This window comes from Chiloscyllium plagiosum, chromosome 26, assembly GCF_004010195.1.
Source record: "Chiloscyllium plagiosum isolate BGI_BamShark_2017 chromosome 26, ASM401019v2, whole genome shotgun sequence".
Classification (NCBI taxonomy): Eukaryota; Metazoa; Chordata; class Chondrichthyes; order Orectolobiformes; family Hemiscylliidae; genus Chiloscyllium; species Chiloscyllium plagiosum.
Genome location: NC_057735.1, coordinates 17,083,124 through 17,106,121, shown reverse-complemented (window position 1 = coordinate 17,106,121; position 22,998 = coordinate 17,083,124). Strand labels below are relative to the sequence as shown.

Here is a 22,998-nt window from a genome sequence, read left to right as displayed (position 1 = left end):
TCAAGTTAACTCTCCACCAAACCCACACCCTGACTCCACTTCATAAAATGTTCCATCTTTATTCTGAGTCATTAGGAAAGCCTGCTGCATGGAATGCAAGTATTATAGATTTAGAATTGCTTTGCTGAGGACAACCAAGAGCAAGGCCCAAAATGAAAATGTTTCTCCTGAAAATGTTTCTCCTCCAGGTTACCATTACTTTAATATTCTCTAACTAACAATCCATTTGATGAAAAACGACACTAGAAAATTTCAGATTCTGATGAGAAATGGGGTTAGAACAAACAACATTGGAGCAAGTCCTGATGAAGCGCTTTTGCCCGAAAAGTCGATTTTCCTGCTCCTCGGATGCTGCCTGACCGGCTGTATTTTTCCAGCAGCCCTCTAATCTAGACTCTGATTTCCAGCATCTGCAGTCCTCACTTTTGCTTAGAACAAACAAGACAGAGCCTCAAACAAGTACAAATGATAAAGCAACAGTTTCATCATAAATTTGTGTGTTCCAAGTTAAAGCATAATACTCCAAGGGGACGTGTTCAATTTTATTCTGTGTTCACGGTGATCCCAAGAGACTTAAACTGGCATGGCTCATGAGGATACAAGGACACAAATCAAGTCAACTAATTTTGGCTTCGCTGACATGTGATCTCACCATAGGCAAAATAATGCACGGCTCGTCTTTGCCTCCAAGGCTTGCAGTTCATTCTTTGAGCAGCACTTCCCCACGTCATACTTTAGGTATGACACATTCTGCAGGGAGTGGGAGGCTATTCTCTTCCACTTCCAAACTAGGGCAATGTTAGCTCCCTATCAACTTTAACTTTGCAGGCCTAAAGTTTATTCTTGAAAGATTTGGTGGCAAGACCATAAGACATAGCAGCAAAGGTAGGCCATTCTGTCCATTTAATCTGCTCTGCTATTCAAAGACGTCATGGCTGATCTGATCATTCTCAACTCCATTTTGCTGCCTTTACTCCATAACCCTCAATTCCCTTACTCACTAAAAATCTCTCTTAGCCTTGAATATAATTAATGACCTCAGCCTTCGACAGCCCATTGCATTGTTGGCATTTGCTCATAGTTTAATCTTGTCAAAGTGTTTCTAAGAGGAGGAGCTGGGTGTTACTGTAGAAATATTCAGTGATTCCAGTTCATAACGCAGTGAAAAATACCAGATGCTCTCTTCAAATGCAGCATTGTGTCACAGACACACACTAGCACACTGGGTAAATCAGATGAAAGTGCACCATACTCACAATGCTGTTTTCAGAGCAGGATAATCCCTGAGGTTACTCAATTTGGTTTAACTGGCCTTCAAAACAAAACCTGCTAAACCTGCTTATGTTTTTTTGACATGACCTACTTAGATGTTTTTCACAGCCTCAGTCCAGGCCCTAGTGGTTTCTTTTGCCACAGCGCTCCTTTCAAGGACTTTGTATCATTTTTGATCAATCACCTGCAGGACAGAGCATGTTCAGACAAGCAAATGGACGCCAAAGTTATAACCACAATGCCAGTGCAGTTTACCACAGTGACTAATTCAATTCTTCTCTCTCAACCACTGGTTAATAATTGTGTGCAAGCTTCATTCCCCCAGAAAGTAAATCAAAATCAACTCTGAACTCAATAATAATTCCTTCAAGAGTACTCAACAAAATGTTAGCTGACCTCCCCTGCCCAAACTCCAGTACACCACAGCCCCTCTTCTCCAGAGGGCACATCACCATCCACAGCATCTGTACAGACTTTGCCAAAACACCAGCTAATTTGCAGCTAGATAGGAGTGAACCATGGGTTTATGTTCATGTTCATGTTCTACACCAGTCACTCATTAATTCATAGGCTGTAAGACAGTTGTTCACCATCATTGCTCCACTGAAACTGACAACACCTCCTGGAAACCCCCCCACACATGGGCAGGGTAACAAATCCAAAACAGTGCTGTCAGTGATTCCAGAATATTGGAGCTTTCCACCCAAGCTGTAATCAAGCGAAATCAACTGAAAAGAATCTCCACTTTTAATTTATTAGTCTCACTTACCCCTTGTAAGTTTTTAATTACTGCTAAACATGCTCATTACTGAGGAAAACTAAGATGGTGGAACATCAAACACCTTCATTTTTATTTAAAAATATTTTAAAAGTGGAAGTATTAATGTTGATGTTAATTTCAGTTTCTTTTACAATCCAAGCCTCATATTTTGTTACTGGAAATGTCAAATGAGAAATAAAAGGATTTTAGCTTCCAATTGATTGGCTGTCTGTGGGAATGCTTCAATGTGATAGGCTGCCTGTAATTATTACAGTAACTGCATTTCTTGTGATTCTCAAAACTTGGTGCTAGTTTTAAACAACCATCACAAAAAAGTGAAAGTCTGCACCACAGATATCAAAAGACTACTATTTGAGCACTAACCACAATTAATCTTTACTTCAGTCACTAAAATGCTTCCTTCATGAAGCAAAACAATATAAGCTTTGATGTTTAGATGATCAGGCATTGGCCAATGTAATAATGTAGTCGAGAGTGTGGTGCTGGAAAAGCACAGCAAGTCAGGCAGCATTCGAGGAGCAGGAGAATTAAAGTTTAAGGCAAAAGCCCTTCAAAAGCCCTTGGCAAAAGCCAAGGGGATGGAGAGATAAATGGGAGGGGTGGGAGTAGCTGAGAGTGCAATAAGTAGATAGGTAGATCAAGGTGGGGGTAATGCTGATAGATTGGAGGACGTTGGAGCAGATAGGTAGGAAGGAAGATGGACATGACATGAGGCCAGTGCCAAGTTGGAAGATTGGATCTGGGATAAGGTTGGGGTGGGGGAGAAAATGAGGAAACTGGTGAAATCCACATTTATCCCATGTGGTTGGAGGGAGCCAAGGCAGAAGATGAGGCATTCTTCCTCCAGGCATCAGGTGGTTAGGATGTGGTGATGGAGGCGGCCCAGGACCTGCATGTCCTTGGCAGAGTGGGAGGGGTAGTTGAAGTGTTCGGTCATGGGGCGTGGGGTTGGTTGGTGTGGGTGTCCCAGGGATGTTCTCTGGAGCGTTCTGCAAGTAGGCTCCTTTGGAGCCTTGGACGGAGGTGATGGGGTTGGTGTGGGCACAGGTTTTGAAATTCTTACAGTGGTAGAAGAAAGTGCTGGGAGAGGACGGTGGGTTGGTGAGGAGCGTGGACTTCACAAGATAGTCACAAAGGGATTAAATGTAGTCAGTACACCAGTAGAGAGGTATTGGGGGTGTGATGTTGTAACTTGAAGATTAGGACTATAATGACATTTGGTTGTCAGTTACATCGAAATTGTGAAAAAAAATTCTGATACACTTTAGAAATTAGAAACAGTCCAGCCACAAATGTCAATGGCACCACTTGCCTACAATTGCTCCAGCTCTATGCTTTATGGTGCACCATCTTTCCAATTTTACTTGGACAGCCAACACCCTCATCACTTAGGGTCTCCAGGCACAGTGGCAGAGTCCCTGCTTCTGAGTCAGAAGATCCAGGTTCAAGTCCACCTGCCTCAGAGGAGTATCACAACACGCCTGAACAAATTGAGAGGAATTGCGTTCTAATCAAAAAAATCTCAACACTGGTCAATTGTCAGTGAAACAGCCTTTTCCCATCAGCAATATTTTATAACTAAACACACAGAGGCATGCAAGGAGAATGAAAGTAAAGTAAAGGTGGAGCGAGCAGTTAATAAAGCATATAGTGCCCTCAGCTTTATTAATGGTCACACAAGGTACAAGATCAGGGAGGTGATGTTAAACACATAAGACACTGTACACAATACTCCAGCTGAGGTAAAACCAGTTATTAGCAGCATATTATAGGAAATATGGGAATGCATTGGAAAGAGTGCAGAAACAATTTACAGGAATGGCTCCCGTGTTGAGAATTTTATTTATGAGGGAAGCTTGAAGAATTTGGGACTGTTCTCCTTGGAGACCAGGCAGTTAAGAAGAGATTGAGAGAGGGTTTCAAAATCACGTGCAGGCTGGATTGACTAGATAGAAGCGGGAACAGCTTCTCCCCAAGAGGTGATATAGATTTAAAGTAACGTGAGAATGAAGCAAGGGCAACGTGAGAAAGAAAAACCTTTACTGCCTGGAAATGCGGTGGAGGCAAATTTGATTGAGGGATTCAAGATGACATTGGACAATTATCTGTATAGAAATGGTGTACAGGGATATGGGAGAAAAGGCAGGAGATTGGGTCTAGGAAATAGAACCTATGTAGCTCAACAGATGAAGGTCCTCCTTCTGTACTGTAATAATGTTGTGATTCTTTAAAACAGAAGCATCCTAGCGGTTAGTCTTCAGTTGCTGGATGCTTGACAAGACTCCCACTAGCACTCCCATAAAATGGTGCCCAATAAGTATCAATTATCTTGGACACAACTTCAGTGTCCTCAGTGCACTGGCCTTGTATCAGCTCTCTACGACAAACAGTTGCACATTTAATTTATCTTTGATTGTTTTGTGGTGGGGTTTGATGTAAACACCATTTTACTCAGCCGAATTACTCCTCTCCACCCCAACCCACCCCCAGTCAACAATAAAAAAACTTCACTGGTTCTGCAACGTAAAGACGGGAAAAGCATATTGCCAGGAAATGTTTGCCTGCAATCGTGCTTCTACCTGTAATTCAATACTTTGTTCATAATAGCCATGGAGCATGTGGAGTTTCTTTCATAAATTGGAAGTTTGGTTTTCACATTCAGCATGAGCATCAAAGTGAACAAACGCTCTGATTTTTCCCAGATTTGAGAGCCCCTGCCAGCATGATGGCATAATCAGACTGCTCCGTAAACACATACATAGCAACAATGACATCAGTGCAGCCTGTCCAGATTTTTGTACTGGCTTTTTTTTTTGAGTTTCAAGCTACCTTCCTCAGACATTCTGCCCCACCAACTGTTCAGACAGAAGTAAAGGGAGTAAATTGGGATGCAGGTAAACTATTGGAAAGTTTAAATCCTTTCCTCCCGCTAACTAAACTGCCCTGCCGTATAAAATGCAGAGTATAGCTCCGAGAACAAATCAGTTACTGGAAAGATTGCAGCCAGTAATTGGAGCTGGTACTCAGAATAAGCAAGGAGGAGCTGATCCAAGTAACATCTCATCACAGGATTCCCAGATATCCCACATAAGGTCAATCAAAACAGATTTTGCTTCTGTAGTGCACAGTATCTGTGCATCCAGCAAGGGAAGCTGATTTTAATTAAAACTAGTTCAAGGCTCATAGATACTGCAATGTGGGTGGGTGGCTATACTAAACAGTTGTGAATGACGTGAATGGGACACTTTATCTTTGAAATGGTCGGCAAAATGTCCGTAGAATTCTAGAAATTTGTACAGTGGTATATGAATGATAACACCACACTTCCTGTGAGTAAGAGGAGGAGGACAGAAGGTGTTAATTCTTCACATAAATGATTGTGCAGTTTTGTTTTTAACATAAGGAAAAATTAAAACTTCTCCTCCATGTCAGCTGGGGTCAGTTACAGAGGGAGCAAGTTATTCATTCATGTCATACACTCCAGGACCTAAGCATATTAGAACAGAGGGTAATGCACTGTTTTAATGGTTGACCATTGTGGATATAATGGGCCAGGAGCTGGTGAACAGCTATAACACTAGAATGCCACACTACCAGCCATGGTCATTATTAACTTGTAAATATGCCACAAGCCCAGTTTCTTGGCAATTTCCATTTCTCTGCTGTTAGCCTCAATAAAGTTGAACAAAAAGTTACTTCCAACCAATGGACTCCCCTTTGCACTTGATCATTCAGAAACTGGTGGATTTGTGACATAATTGCAATTTAGTTTTACCAGACATTTAGGAGTGGTAATTAATGTCATTCACTGTTAACGATATGATTGATGGCCATGAGCCAATATTCAGCCTCGGAAGCTCAAAAGAACCAATAAACCCACAGAATTTACAACCCTAGGTCACAAATTGTTCCTGGTGCCTTTTCAACCTTTTTAAATATCCTGGCAGTACCCTATTATTAGCCCTATTATTATCAATATGCTCATTGGTATCAGAAGGTAATAGTTTTCTGGACACAAAGCAGTACATTTAGACATCACTCATTCAAATGCAAATAAGGTCGACCCTTTCAGAAAATTATTGCATAATGTATTTCATTTTTTATGAAACATGGCATGTGGTAAGTGTGGGTTAAGTTTAAGAGGAATAAAACTGATTTGAATCTACAGTTCATGAAGCTGTTCACCTTTGGGACTCTGACTGTGACGGAGTCTGCTGTAAGCCAGTTGAGGGATTGATGCGAGGATTAATGAAAAGTTTCATTCTAAACATAGCAAGGGATTTCCTGGATGGAAGCCACTGGATTAGACAAACCTTGCTCTTTATTGGTCTAACAATTTCTATGATCACATGAATGCAGTGTTGTGTTGCAACTACTGTTGCTGATTGTGATGTTTATTAGGGCCAATGGCTCAAACTATTTGAGTCAAGAACGTTTGGAAAATTTACACATCGATCTGGCCACTTACAGCCATGGAGGTGTACAGCTTTGGTCCAACTCGTCCATGCCCACCAGATATCCTAACCTCATCTCATCCCATTTGCCACCACTTGGCCCGTATCCCTCTAAACCCTTCCTATTCATATACCCATTCAGATGCCTTATAAAAATGTTGTAATTGTACCAACCTCCAGCACTTCCTCTGGCAGCTCATTCCATACACTCATCACCCTCTGTATGAAAAGGTTATCCCTTAGGCCGCTTTTATATCTTTCCCCTCTCACCCTAAACCTATGCCCTCTTCCCTGGGGTGGGAGAGTCCAAAACTAAAGACCTTGTCTTTTTATACTATCCATGCACCTCATGATTTTATAAACCTCTATAAAGGTCACCCCTCAGCCTCCAATGCTCCAGGAAAAACAGCCCATCTATTCAGCCTCTCCCTTCTTGAAGGCCAATGAAGCAAGTTAATAATAAACCTTTGAAATTTAAATATAAATTTCTAACTAAATTAGAATGCTTTCTGCTTGTTTTTTTTCCCCTCCTTCTTTCTTAAGTTACCCTTTCTTTATTAATATGTCCCAACATTTCAACTGATTGTAATTAAATTTCCTTCTCTGTCTTCTACTTTGTTTTTGTTTGTGGCTTGTGGCTTCCTTCTTTTCTTTCCTTAAGGAAAAATGTCACGGCACATACTTGAGATCCTCAAATAAGACATTGAAGCAATTGTGCCTTTATCAGACTGACATTCCAGAGAATCCTGGAGTTGATATTATGCAGTCAATATTGCAGTCTATTTAGAGTTGATCTCCCCAAATGCATCACCACAGCAATTTCTGGCCCATTAAATCCAAATTTAAATCTGATTCCAAAAGGCCCATCGAACATTGTCAAGTATCTTGTGATAATGGACCAGTGTTAAAGACAAGCAGAGAGTTCTCTCGCTATCATAAATAGTGATCATCAACCAATGGTGCCAGTTACACACACATCAATTGATCATTTTGGTCTTTGTGGGGCTTTTTTATGTCAATGTGCCTGCTAGACCTCCCCAGTTACCCCGGAAATCCAAGTAATCAATTCTGTGCAAAACACTTTCAAATTTCCAAAGGATGTGGCAATGTGTTACCTTACACAAAGGGAGTTTGCATTTTCCCCTTAAATCTTTAAACGATGCAAAAACTGAAACACAAACGCACACACTCACTCTATTCCAAAACTTATCAATTTATTTTTGTTTTCCAAGGTACAAAACTAAAGAGATTCTGTCTGAGTGGGTGGTATATCACCATTGGAAATCAAATACACTGCTTAAATGACCAACATCAGGATGTCCTCTTGTATTCTCCTGGAGAGGTCTAGTGCAGATGGGTCAGAAATCTTGTACAAAGTATTAGGTAAAGTAACATCTTTTCTAGTCTTCTCTCTGAACAGCCAACCCATAACACAAAACTCTTAAATGTTGCTCCATCTCCAAGGTAATACCTTAGACTTTGGGAATAAGTTGGTGCGCTGGAGTTCTAATGTGCTGAGGTAAGGAAGGGCATTGATCAGAAGCAGTAGAGGGATCGGCTGCAGAGAAAAGGAGGGAAAGTAGAAAGTGGCTATTTCATATATAAAAACTGGAATGAAGAGGGTTTGGAAACATCTGGCTTTTGGTGACACTTTCAGCAAGAATTCCAGACTTTCTAAAAGACATCATGGCTCATGTCTTTATCCAGAACAGCCTGTCATATGATGGATTAATAAGCGCTGATGCAGGTTCTTCGAGCCTGTGCAACCATTCAATCACAACTGATTTGCACCTCAACTCACTATTTCTTCACATCTCTTGATACCAATAACAAACAAATTAAACAACAGCCCTGAAAATTTCATGTGACCCAGCAACCTTTAGTAGTGTAAACTCCAGATGTTCACTTCCTTCACACAAATAAAAGTGATTTGTGATTTCACACCTGAATTCAAATTTTAAATATTCATCCCCCTTGGTCTGAAATACTTCCTGTCTATCTACCATATCATACCTAGTCATTTAGTGGTACTGAACTTGAATACTGCTGACATTTTTTGCCAAAATGTTTTGTCTTATACTAATCAGGACACTTCACAAGAATTCCCAAATGTACCAAATAAAATTTCTATTTCATGACAGCAAAGTGCTGATTGGTGGGAAAGTGGACTCTGATTGGTAAAAGCATCGTTGTAGACAATGTACCAGTTAGATGATGACGGACAGCAAACTACTGAAGTATTGAACCAAGCATGTTGACTTCAACTGGTCAAGGCATTACCCAAGAATTGAAACAATGAATGGTCGGCACCTATTTTGTTGACTTGAAACAGTGCATGTATATATGTTCTTTTTGTCCACAAAGAATAGGACCCCGTGTATTAATATATGCAACTTTCAGCATGCACAAGATGCATACAGCTGGCTGATAATCTTAAAGTGTTTGACAGCTTAATGCTTTGCACATTTAGGACACCTAACCTCCTACCCCTTGCATATTTCCAATTTGCAGTTGACAGGTTTGCTATAATTAAATCTGCAGCTGCATGCAAGGATTTCTTTGCACCTCTTAATAGGCTCTATTCTATTCCCAAAATCACTTGTTAAATGGAGAAATGAGCTCTCTCTTCTTGATGTCTTAGTTGAGACGCTGTCCATGGGATTCTCAACCACTTATTGGAAGCCTACCATCGATTGTCAACATATCCATTGAGATTTGAGCAGTTCCATGCGCTATTAGATTGACAACCTCATAGATAGGATCAGAACCATTTGTTCACCATGAAACCTTGACGCTGAAGCAGGGTACAACAAAACCATCTTGTGGCGTAATATCTCCCCAATCAGATTTTCAGTAGCAACACAAGCAGCATTCTCCAATAATAGGATGCTGCTGTTAAGGCAAAAAGATATTCGACCTTTCTCACAAATGAGTAATCAAGTTCATGCAATATATCCCAAAGACCAGACACTAACAAGGAGCATATTCCTTTGACTGTTTACAATATACTGTACAAGGTACTGACTGTACCCAAACTGCCCTTGCTTGCAAAGATCAAAGAGAATCCAATATTAGATGCTATTCTGCGACAGAATGAAATTTGCTAAATAAACTCGAGCATACAAAGAATAACACTGGCAACCAATTTATGGCTGTTATTCAGGCTCACACTGTAGTGTATTGCACGATCTGAAAGATACTAATATTAATTCACACAGCCTTGTTCCTTGCAGACAAAGATCACGTACACACCCTGCACCATTTTCAACTCAAAGTGCGTGCCTGACATTTGCTGGGCTTATTTCTCAGAACAATGCTTTGACTAAAAAGAGTCAACTTGCCTGGTTTAAAAATTAAACAAAGTTTGGTCGTTTACTGTCATTCATCATCTAACTGATGAACTAACTATGGCAATACTACTGTCAATCAGTACTCTCTTTTTCAATATAAATAAGTTTTTCTTTTAGTAGCATTTCTTGCAAATTGTCCTGGCGAGGACAAAATGCTTCCATCAAAATGTATCTTTTTCCAGTAATACTCATATCAAAATATCTTAGGCTGAGAGGTGATCAAATTGAGGTGCATAAGTTCAAGGGAATATAGGTCAAGCTTGAGCAAATTGTCCTCATGTTTCAACTCTTTAAGGAGTTACATTATTATTGCAAACTAATAGTGTACAGGTTTCAAGGTTGATACATTCAGTCCTCATTACCTCCAAGTGATAGGGGTATGTAGAACAAATAAGCATGGATATGCCCTATGTGTAGATTTCTTATGTCCCTGAAGGACCACAATCAGTTTGCAATCAGGAAAAAAAAAACATGGGGACTGGGGCTAACTTTTCAAATATGCAGATCCACAGGTCGAAAATCAACAGATAATGAGCATTGAGGGTGTCCCTTTCCTGAGGTAGCATGTCCAAAATGGACCGCAGGTTTCCAGTGGGAATCTAAGGCTCGAAAGAACTGAACCTCTATGAAAGAAAAGCCAAAATTCCATAAGTCTTTATAATTACTTCTTGCATCAGAGTTATAGCTTTCAATAATTTGTCTACTTATTCCTTTGTTTCCCCACAACTAAATATTTCTACCTTAATTTCAATTCAGCTTTGTCAGATCCAGAGCAGATTTTCACACAATGATCTCAGCTATCATAGGTTCCTCAATAGTCAAGTCTCTCCATATTTCTTTGAAACTTTTAGCTCCTATTTACACAATCTACAAAGCTTCCTTGATTAATTCAGCTGAAAACATAGATACTGAACTCTCCAAAACCAAAGCCCCTAATATACACTATTGGATGAAATATTGGAGAGCATTACAAAAAAAATTAACTCTCACAAGACCTAGTAGTTTTCAAATTATGTTGCACATATCTTGTGCAAATGCTTAAGACATTGCAACATTGTTTTCTATCATTCTAAACCAAAATACAAACTTGCTTAAAATGGATAAATTTGCATTTTCACTAGAACAATTTCAAATGAACCTACCAATCATCAGAATACCATGAGCACACAAGCTAATTTCAATGTCAATAGTTAGCACCTCAATACTCCATACATACACTGCTAATGTCATTCAACAAATTGATTGGTGAACATTAAATCAGAGCAGTATTAAACAGATTAGATATATTTCTGAAAATGGATTTCAATGGAACAGTTTTCCCCAAAGTGCCAATAATTCCAACAGCTATTCACATCACCTTGAAAATAATGGCACAACAAATACTGCATTTAGTTAAGTAATAACATTTTCCCCCAAAGTGAGCAATTGGATTTACAGATTCAAAAAAGACAAGAGAAAACCTCCAAATAAAGGAAATGAAGTGATCTCATCCACATGGAATAATTTTCTGTACTCTACTGAGAAGTCATCCTTATTACTCTGAAATTTACTTTATTGAATGGGGTGCTCTCTTTGCCAAATGTTTTTGTTTTGAGAAGCCAGGACAATTGGTATTTTATCAAGACATGATATGACATGACATCAGTATCAAAACATTGCATCAAGTGAAAAAATTGCAATATGCTTTCCTCCATGTAAGCTGTGCACCTTAAAAACTACATCAAGATTTGTTCTTATGTTTTATGCACAGTTTACTACTATTTGGATACAAGTCATCTTTATATTATAAACAACTACGAAACTCACAGCAACAATTGAATTAAAACTACCAGCACCATTATTTTATGGAATTAAAAAGACACAAGCATAGTAGTTGATGTCTGGGCAAATATCCATTAAAAACAAACAATTCATTGGAGTTACATCACTGGGAGGACGAAGGTGCTACAGTGCTTTCCAACACCTTTGTGCACCTGCCCTGGGGACAAAATCAATACAGGCCTAGGAAAAGATAGCTCCAATACAAGTCTTCTGCATGATGCAAAACAATGTGGGCAGCACAGTGGTTAGCCCTGCTGCCTGACAGCGCCAGAGACCCAGGTTCAATTCCTGCCTCAGGCAACTGTCTGTGTGGAGTTTGCACATTCTCTCCTTGTCTGCGTGGGTTTCCTCCGGGTACTCCAGTTTCCTCCCACAGTCCAAAAATGTGCAGGTTAGGTGAATTGGCCATGCTAAATTGCCCATAGTGTTAGGTGTAGGGGACTGGGTCTGGGTGGGTTGCTCTTTGGAGGGTCGGTGTGGACTTGTTGGGCTGAAGGGCCTGTTTTCACACTGTAGGTAATCCAATCTCATCTAAAACACAGTGAACAGTGTGAACCCAACTCTGCGTAATATTATGGATAGCATGTTTTTGAAGGAGAATTGTTGCATGTGTGTTTTTGAAATTGGTCTATTAAGACCAGGGTTATAAACAAAATGAGGTAATGCAAAATACTTTCAACTCATGCTATACCTGCCTTACATTTATTTGATGTACAGTAAACACGTCAGTTTTAACTTTACCTATCTGAGCAAATTTGAAAGCTTTATCTAGATGCCAAATGAAAATCATCCTTTTAGTCAGACCCAATATGAGAAAGTCATAAAAAATGTCCAGCCTTCTGCACACAGAGGTTCCTTTCGAAGCATTACTCAAATACTAAGAACTCAAACTACTTTGAAAAATAGAGTAGCTTTCACAATTCCAACTCAACTGATGTATTATGATATCACTACATCAAACATACAATGTTTATAACTGTGTACTTTCAACAAACCATGTATTTTAATGCCAGTAAAAATATTTTTTCTGTTGTATAACATCAGGAAGACAGAGGGAAATTTCAAAAAACTTTGGGATGGAGGGAGGGGAAGAAATGAAGTACTGAGTCAGATCATTTCTGAAGTCACAAATGTTAGCAGTCACTCATTTGGTAACAACCTTGACTCTCAAAAGAAAGGCTGTGAGTTCAAAGTCCTACTTCAGAACTTGAGTGGAAAAATCAAAACTGGCATTTCAGTATGGAACTGAGAGAATGCTCGACTGTTGAATGAGTTTTCTTGATAAGAGTTTAAACTGAAGTCCACCCACTCATAAGTTTGAAGATCCCACAACATGATTTCAAAAAAAAAACAGCGTAAGTGTTAATCCTGGTGTTCTGGCCACCAAAACGTATTCCCCAATCAATATCACTAAACAGATTATCTAGTCATTATTACATTGCTGTTGTGGATGCTTGCAATGGACACACTGGCTGACTCATTTCCTACTTTATAACAATGACTACTTCATTGGATTCCAGACTGCTTCACTGCAGGTGGCCACGCAAGGTGCTATATAAATGCAAGTCTTCCTTCGTTTAATGCAAACTAAAACATGTTGTGTAAAATAGCAAATAGTGGAGAATACATGAAAAGTCTGACATATGCAGGGTTTTGTTAAGATGTACAAAACACCTTAGAACAAAACCTATGATACTGAGACCAGATGGCAAGGTTCCTCTTGCATTGTTCAAGTCATGCTTTAAGGTATGCTTTATGGTAGTGGGACTTTAGTAATAATAAAACTCCAACTGGTTCATTAATGTCCTGACAATCCTACACATAACTCCATGCTCAGAATACATGTTGATCTTATTGCCCTTTTAAGCTGTTTAAAAAATATATAAATGAAGATGTATTCTTGGAGTAACTGGACAAGGGCAATAAATACAGCCTTGCTAACTTCAGTAACACCTTAACAACATGAATTACAACTTGGAAAAATACAAACAATAGCAAAATTCAGATGCCAGAATTTTGCCAGAATCTCGTGTACATCCAAAGTTGGACAAGCTGGAGAACATTTTTCCAGGTTAAAGACAATGTCCTGAGGGAAATATGGTGCAAAATTACCTTTGAGGCAATACCATTGAGAACGTGAGCAGATGATCAGCAAACAACCAACAGGAAGGATTTACAAAGCAGTAATGCAATTAAGAGCTTCAGATTACAGGTACAGTAGCACCTCGACATACGAACGACCCGTTCACGAACAAATCGGTCTATGAACAGGATTGTACATAAAATTTTGCTTCAACGTACGTACGAAATTCAAGGTACGAACGCAAAAAGCCCGTGTGCGACCACGTGGTTTCATTGTTCTGCTTTGCTACTCGCTGGTTAAACATAAAAGCTCTCGGGCCCCGTGTGATCTCATTCAATTTGTCTTTGGCGCGTGCGCTGTGAACAGCCGTCCAAGCATTCTTATGCTATCCGAGCAATGGGAAAAATTGATTCAGTTCGCAAACTTTTCAGTTTGCGAACCGGGTCCCGGAACGGATTAAGTTCGTAAGTTGAGGCGCTACTGTATATCAAAATCAGCATGGTGAATTCAAATTGTCCCTCCAGGCCGTCTGGACCTACCTGACTATATTAAGATTTTTAATTCTGTCACTTGTAGTTTTGAAATGCCTACAAGATGTGGTGCAATTGAGAAAGATACTTTGAAATGTTTAAAATAAAAAATTAGATTATTCAACCAGATTTGACAAAAATGTTCTCACTCAAGAACACTACACACGCTTTCAGATGCCTGTTCATACAGTCAGAATGACTCATCTGGATACTGTAGAAGAAACTAAATTGATCCTTTTGTCACAAGGAAATATTCAGCATTGAGACCAGATTTTTGGGAATTAAGTATCTATGAAAACTTCTATCACATTGACTAAATTTGTCACTTCCTGGTGACAAGATGAGCAGGCAAATGCACACACACACACCCCCAATATGAGAGCGCACACGATGGCAGGAGGGAGATGAACATAAATGCAAACTTAATGTGAGGTAAGTGCAAAAACTCACCATCTTTCTTTAGCAGTTTTTTATACATTAAAAAGATGCATAAACAAGACAATAACACTAAACAATCATAGGTGATTCACCTTTGATCTCTCCTAAACTTTAATGCAAACTAATTGTGCAGTCAAGGGCAAATCTTTTGATGCAGCGATCAGTCAGCTGTGGTAAAACACAGCTGGCAGATTTGTCAGTGCTTGGACCAGTGAGTCACCTCACCCACAGGTTTTGGATAGAAGTGTTTAAATACTAATATATTCGTATACTATCAGGGGCTGATTTTTTTTTTAAAAAGCTTCATGAAATCATTTGTATCACTTCTGATCAGTCCACAAATTCACTAACAGGTTCTAATTCAATTCTCAAGTATTCCAGATGTCTTTCTTCTTCAAAGTCAAGCTTGTAAATCTAACCAGTTGAACATCAGGCACCAAGAGACAATTAAATTTTCACAGCTCTGCTACCCTGATATGTTCAATCTTAACCTTTTCAATATATCATGCCAACTGATGCTTTGTTACAACTGAGGCTGTTCAAAGGAGTTTGGGGAACTTAGATAATACATTGAATCACACCAGAACTTTGTCAAATTTAATCAACTTTCACATATCACAGTTTCCCATGCATTTAGGTATGATAGAGAAACTCTTCTCATTATAAGATTGTTATTTGTTCATCCAATTGTTAGAGCTCTTGCTGATTTTTCATTATTTTTATATCAATTTTGATTCAGAACTATGAATTGGGAACGGAGAGTGACAGATGACTTTTGGAGTGAGTGTAATATGAAAACAGACCAACCTTTTACTTACTTGAGGTCAGGCCTGGAAAATAATTGCACGTTGGTTACTGATCAAAATTTGGCAGACACTTTGATCACCAAGAAGAGCATTATGTTTAACTAGATAGCAGGAGTCAGCTATTAACAAGATCAGTAGTTGGGAATTAGTTGCAGTCAGTCTGGGAAAGATTTTATGCTCAAGGAGTTGGCAGATGTTGAATGGTTGAGGGGATCTTGTAAAGGAGATGGTCAGTCTGTCAGGGAGTGGTCAGAGTTTGAATTGAGTTTTGGACTGTTTTCTGTAAAACAAAATGAATCTAGCTATTGATGCTATGGCTTGAAGATTTGCAAACTCCCTGGATAACCTCCTGTGAGCAGCTTGTGGAAGCTCAGAATAGAAAGCTTAAGTATTACTGCTTTTTCAGAGCAAATTGCAAATGTGACCTTGATTGACATCTTCAGAAAACCAAACAAGAAACCTTCTATGCCTGCGAAACAGCACATCTTGAAAACTACCCAAGTGGTCTGGCCAAGTTTGTTACTTTCCCTTTAATTGAGTTTGTCTGTTTTTTGTAGAGATTAGGGCTGAAATAAAGGTTCTGTGGTTTATAACATAGACCAATAACAGGTTACTTAGTTGTTTCGTTTTGCTCTATTAAAGTTGTTATATTGTTAATAAATTGCTAAGTCTTTAAGATACGACCAGTATCTGGAATTGATTACTTGCAGATTCTGAGATTGGCTGGTCAAAATTCTGGTTGGGAGCCATTGGGGTTAATTTTGAGAGTCTTTGAAGGTTTTAGTTTTACTGCATTGTGAATATAGAGGTAGAAAGACTTGGTTTGGCTTGCTGTCTCCTTGTCATAACATATTGCACTATTGCCTAGAAGAAAAATTCAAGTTTCTTAAAAAAACTAACACATTTTCAAACTAGAAGTGAATCACTTCACCTAATCAATGGTACGATTTATAAAACTTGAAAAGTCAAGATGCTATGTTTCAGAACTATTGCAGTTGTGGATTTTCTTTCTATAAAACAAAAATCACTATTTCGAAACAAGAGTATCTGTCATGGGTTTTACTGATGCTATAAAAATGCAATAATCTTTTGAATCAGATGCTAATGTTCATGCACTGAATTCTTTGAAGTACAGATGAAATAACTGAAAGGAAAAAGATGCTCACACCATCCAAAAGTATACTGTATGGCTTCAATTATTTTATTGCACACATCACCATCAATATAATTTCTTGTCATTTCTCCCCCTTGCTTTGCTCTCCCTGACACGGCTTTCCCTGACTGGCCTAAACTTTCTCTTTTGGAGGTCTTTTCACTTAAGTTCCAAGCAAACCTCAAAAAGAGATTGTGCTACACTTAAAGGAATTGAGAAGAAAGGGATTTGAATATCTTTCCTTTTGGTAAGAATAAAACGAGGGTTACTTATCTTCGATTGCCTGCAAATCTGCGTGATGATTATTGGCCTGTTTCTAAAGTTCGGAATTATAAACTAATCTTTGCTAAATAAATATTTTACATTACACACAAAGCTACACCGAACATCAAGTCTGCACAGGAGGACATACATCGGTCATTACAAAACTGCTAGAAATATTCAGAAGTATATTTGGAGAAAAATAGAATTGGTGATTAACATCAATGACCCTTCATTAAAACAGAAGAATCACCACAAAGTGTTAATGCTGTTTCTCTCCACAGACACTGACTGATCTAAGTATTTCCAGCATTTTCTGTTTTTTTCATTTCAAATTTCTGGCATTTTCAGTACTTCCCTACACAATACCATCCTGGGCTAATTCTAAAGCCTTGAACTACAGTAATCCCCCTGTACCCATGGGGGATATGTTCCAAGACCTACCGCAGATGCCCGAAACAGCAGATAGTAGTGAATCCACTCATTTTAAATGGAAAAAATGCCTCCCTGGCAGCCCCTTGGTCCCTGATCCTGGCATGTTTCACGTAATATGTTCAGGCCACGGTAAACCGCAAGTAACGGAAACCACGGTTACAATAGTTGTCCTGTCTTAAGAGGTGACCCTTACTATAAATCTATGGCACCTAGTCTGCCCCATTCACCTGCGAGTTCTAATTAAAAGTTATTGATCTGAAATGTAAATTGCTTTTCTCTCTCCATGGATGCTGCTGAACTTGCAGAGTGTTTTCAGCATTTTTTCATTTCAGATTTCCAGCAGTCACACTATTTTGCTTTTAGGAATGCATTACTGCTACTAGGGTTACATGCATCATTTTGCTCCTCCACACGATCTAAACTTTTTAGTAGAACTATAATTTTGTCTTAAAAGGATAAAAATACAAGACATTTTATGTTGAAGTTGCTGTCCTCTATAACATTGATTTCTCTGATATTTTCTAAAATACTACACTTTGTTCTACACACACTCAAAATGTCACTTATTGGAAGAGTTGTGTTTTGGAACATCTAAACAGAAAGCAGAATTCATTCAAATCTGGTGCAACCATAGTTCATGAAAATGCAAGTGTCAACTCTTACACGAATAGTACAAGTTAATTCTTTTAAGTTTGCGTCACATATAGACAGGGTGGTTGAAAAGGTGTTTGGCACATTTGCCTTCATTGCTCTGTCCTCTGAGTATAGGAGTTGGGATGTCATGTTGAGGTTGTACAGGAGATTGGTGAGGCCTCTTCTAGAATACGGTGTCCAGTTCTGGTTGCCCAGTTATAGGAAGGATATTATCAAGTTGGAGAGAGTTCAGCAGAGATTTACCAGAATGTTGCCATGGAAGGTTTAAGTTATCAAGAAAGGCTGGATAGGCTGGGACTTTTGTCACTGGATTGTACGAGATCGAGAGGCAAACTGATAGAAGTCCATAAAGTAATGACAGGTACAGATGGAGTTGATGGTAGTTGTCGTTTCCCTAGGATGGGGGATTTCAAGACTGGGGGCATATTTTTAAGGTGTAAGGAGATATGTCTTTTTTAAAAATCTAAGAGACAATTTTGTTTTTACACAGAGGGTGGATCACATATGGAATGAACTTCCTGAGAAAGTGGTGGACGTGGGTACAATTACAAATGTTTAAAAGACATTTGGACAGATACCTGAATAGGAACGTTTTGGAGGAATATAGGCCAGGAGCAGGCAGGTGGGAGTAGTTGAGTTTGGGATTATGTTCATACAACATATAACAATGTAGAACAGGCCCTTCGGCCCTCGATGTTGCGCCAACATGTGAACTCATCTAAGCTCATCCTCCTACACTATCCCATCATCATCCATGTGCTTATCCAGATTGTTTAAATCTCCTTAATGTGGCTGAGTTAACTACATTGGCAGGCAGGGCATTCCATGCCCTTACCACTCTGAGTAAAGACCCTGCATCTGACATCCATCTTAAAGCTATGTCCCCTCGTACAATCTGGCATCATCATCCTAGGGAAAAGATTTTCACTGTCGACCCTGTCTATCTGATCCTCTGAGCAGCTTGTACGTCTCTATCAAATCCCCTCTTCGCCTTCTTCTTTCCAATGAGAACAGACCCAAGTCTCTCAGCTTTTCCTCATAAGACCTTCCCTCCAGACCAGACAACATCCTGTAAATCTTCTCTTCACCTTTTCCAATGATTCCACATCCTTCCTGTAATGGGGCAACCAGAAATGTACACAATATTCCAAGTGCGGCCGCACTAGCGTTTTGTATAGTTGAATGGAATGGTTGAACCGAAGGGTCTGTTTCCATGCTGCATGATTCCAAGACTCTAAGTTCAATAGGCAAAACTACACAATTTGTGGGCCTGAAAAAAAAATGCAAATGCATTGATCCACGCTGAATCTCAAATCACTTCCTATGTCAATAACAAATAGAGGAAGAGAACTAGTTTTATCCATGCAGAACTACTCAAGTTAAAATAGATTTAATGTATTCCTTCAATTTAATCCAGCAAACAACTTCCACTATAGAAAGCAATCTACACTCTAAAAGAAAATAATTGTTAACACTGCTTCACATCACTTTAAGATCAAAAATGCTAATGAATTAAGTCAGCTTGCAACATGCTACAGAAGGTCAAAGCAGAGTACCAGTTATACACAAGTAATTATGTTTTGTGGCTTTTCCTACAGCTGCAATTTTTTTTTTAAGATTGTCTTTCTTGTTCAGTCCAAGCCCCAAGCATGTTACTATGATCCCCTCTCCTAAACAAATCCAGAAATATTGCACTGTCTTCTGGTCTTACTCACTTTTCACCAAGAATTCAACCTGCAAACCCCATCCCCTTCAGAAGATATTCCCCTCTGAATATCTTCAAGCATCTGATTTAAGTCACTGAATCATTGCTTTTTCATTTACCTCAGTGTCTGCTTTACAAACTTCTCCCAGCTCAGTGGGCGTAGAAAGATCATTAACTTGAAGTGTTTATTTATTCAATTTTTCCCTCTCTATAAATGCCACCTGAGCCACTGATTGTATCTTGCATAATCTGTTATTTAGGCTTTATCCTTTTCAATCTGGCTGGTATCCTATGCCATTATTCTTATCCTTTCACCTTGGTCAGTCACTTCTAAATCAGCAGATGATGGCAAATCAAGTACAATATTTTTGTCACCAAGTTTCACTGTAAGAACTTTATAAACGGTCCCAACAATGATATCTCGGTTGGACAGTCGAAATTCAGTGATGGATTCTGCCAAGCTGTCAGAACATTTTAAACAGGCTTTGTTTTATTTTTCAGAGATGAATATGAAGATACACAGAAAATGCTTCATAACTGCCTTGTCTAAAACATAATTGAACCACTTATAATATGTTTAAGAAAAATTAAGACATGGAGGGGCATCAACACATTTGTCAATTGGAGAGAGTCAAAATTACATTGATAACAATACTAATTAACAATAAGCATAGTTAACAGACACAAATATAGACCAATTGCTGAACTTGAGCACACTTAAAAGACAAGCAGCTTAGAATAATATCTGGCCCACAAAACTCAGCTAAATAACCTTAAACTCAATACAATGTACAATAGTTCCACAAAATAACATCAGTGCTGCTGGCAATGCTCAAGTTTCCTTTGAGTAAGTTATGCCTCTCAGGAGAGATGAACAAGGTTATGTCCCTAAGGTCCTTTCTAGTTCTGTGCCAGCAGTCCAGGATATTTGAGGTTAATCGGAGAACTATCACAAATCCACGTTAAAGACATTATGCAAGAATATCTGGCACACCAAAACCTGGCTAGAAGCTGCGTTCTACTCTCCTCCTGAATAGTCAAAACAATACACAGATATGACAGCACTTTTCCATCGGAAATTTGGCCAAAGACATGCTGTTTTACCTCATGGAGGAAACATTAATAGTTGGTCAAAACCGTGTAAACTTCAAATATATACAAATAGCAGGTTGAGAAGTTGTGTTTTAAATCTTTTTCACAATAGCTAAGTGATAACGAGAGATGAATATTCTTTTTCTCACTCCCTGCGATGGGCGAATTATTCCCCAAGCTCCGCCATGGACATAAACCATGAGATTTTGTGGGGAAAAATATCTCTACCAGACGAGGCGATTCCAAGACCCCGAAGAAATGCTCATTGTCCGCCCTCACTTCCATCTCCACACACATCACTCCTGCTACAACACCAAACAATACGTGTTACTGAAATGACAAACTTATTACACTCCCGAAACAGGGAAGCCTCGAAAGAAAGCGCATCTGTCTGTCGATGCTCGAGGTGAACGTTGTCAACTGAACAGTTTCCCCCCCACGACGATTTCAAAACGACAGGAGAGCCGGGAATGGCAGATGGGCAACTTCATTTGCTGAAAAACAGAGCCGATACTCTCCGCATCCTGGTGTGTCAGAGAGAGAGAGAGAGAGGAGGGGGGGGGGTCCGTATTGTCCTCAAAGCATGCACTCCCTCTCGCTTTTTGTTTGTATCGGAGATGGGAGAGGTTTCACTGTGACAAAGCAATACAAACAAGTAAAAGCGAGTCAATTTCCATTGTAGGGGTCTGGGAGGAAATCCACCTGCCGTACACGTTCTCAACCTCCACCTAAATGTCTCCATTTGGTGTCTCTTCCCAGTTTTAGGGAGCCTTTTAGGCCCAACTCGGAGACAGATAATCTTTCTAACCCTTTAGTTCTCTCAGATACTTCAGAAGGTGCCCCACGCCCGTGTTAGAAAGCTGCAGTGGCGGACAAATTCATTCCTGCTTAACAAAATCCTTTGGAAACATTCTAAACTCTACATTCTAGTAGTCTGCCTGACTCCCCCGGATCTTTCGGGAGTTTACTTCAAACTATATTCACGGAAGGTCGATCGAGCGGATAACGTGAGTCTCGCCGCTGTCAAACTTGGACGCTGGAACTTACCTTCAGGGCAAATTTCTCCTGGGTTTTCTTGCTGAAACATTCCAAAACTTTGCCATTGATGCCCAGTCCCAGAACCTGCGCCGTGACCTTGTAGTCGTCAGTGATGGCGTTTTTCTTGGTCTGAGCGCCGGTTCTCTGTAGCTGGAAAGGAGCTTGGGGAGGAGGGTAGAGGGAAGCCGGAGGCGGCGGCTCTGGGATCTGGTTACCTTGTTGCGGATCCCGGGCTGTCGCAACGTTCGACAACATTGTTACATCGGAGCTCGATACTTTGTAACCCAGAGCAAACCCCCGGCTCCTATCAGACAAAGTTACAGACTTGCCACCAGAGAAGTAACTAGACTCCCAACAAAGCCGCTGGACCCCCTTGTCAGGAAGTAACGATCAAAATCCAAATCTCCCTTTTCCTTCCCTCTTAATCAAAGCCTAGCTCAAGATCCCACTTGGTCAGTTTCACAGCACTTCACTTCCAATTGAGTTTCAGTGGAAACAGACGTGCTGACGTCAAAGCCTCACTACCAGACGGGGAGAGTCATGACGGTCTTTTCTTAAAGGTGGTCGGGACAAAGGACGCTTAAAGGCAATGTCTGCTTCGCCCTTCCTGGAGGATCGTGGCGGAATTTCAGTCGTGAAATCGGAGCCATTTTGATCGTGCTTGTCAGAAATGCTATTGGGTTCAGAAATGTCATTACACCCAAGATAAAACCAAAAGACAGGAGGCAACAAAAGAGGACTTGCCCCTTGGGCCCAGATTTTCACTCATGAGTCCAGTCCAGCCATCAGCCTGCTGCCCAATCTTAACAATAGCATAGAAATTGTAAAGACAGTCTCTTTCGAGATGTCATGATACACCTCTGGAGCAGGTCAAATTTGAACCCAGGCTTTATCAGACTCAGAAATAGGGGCTTTCGCAATGCTCCACAAAAACTCCCTTAACAAAACAGATTGCATTCAATCCAGGTAAATGTGAGGTGATTCACTCGGACAGGATAAACAACTTGAGGAAAGATATGATGAACAGTAGGACCCTGGAAGCACTGAGGATCAAAGAGACTTTGGAGTTGTATAAGGCTGAAGTCAGACTGCACCGTCTTTTAAGGTAGTAGGGCAGGTTGATAA

The 22,998-nt window shown here is 39.8% G+C and overlaps 1 protein-coding gene across 1 annotated transcript in view; it reads right to left on the bottom strand.

The window, feature by feature from the left end:
- LOC122563149 (MAP kinase-activated protein kinase 2) overlaps nt 1-22,398 on the bottom strand; it is a 217,129-nt gene extending 194,731 nt beyond the window's left edge. Inside the window, exon 1 of the mRNA XM_043716616.1 lies at nt 21,883-22,398. Within this exon, the coding sequence (XP_043572551.1) occupies nt 21,883-22,128 (246 nt within the window). The 5' untranslated portion in view covers nt 22,129-22,398. The remainder of the gene's footprint in view (nt 1-21,882) is intronic.
- Nucleotides 22,399-22,998: the final 600 nt, after the last annotated feature.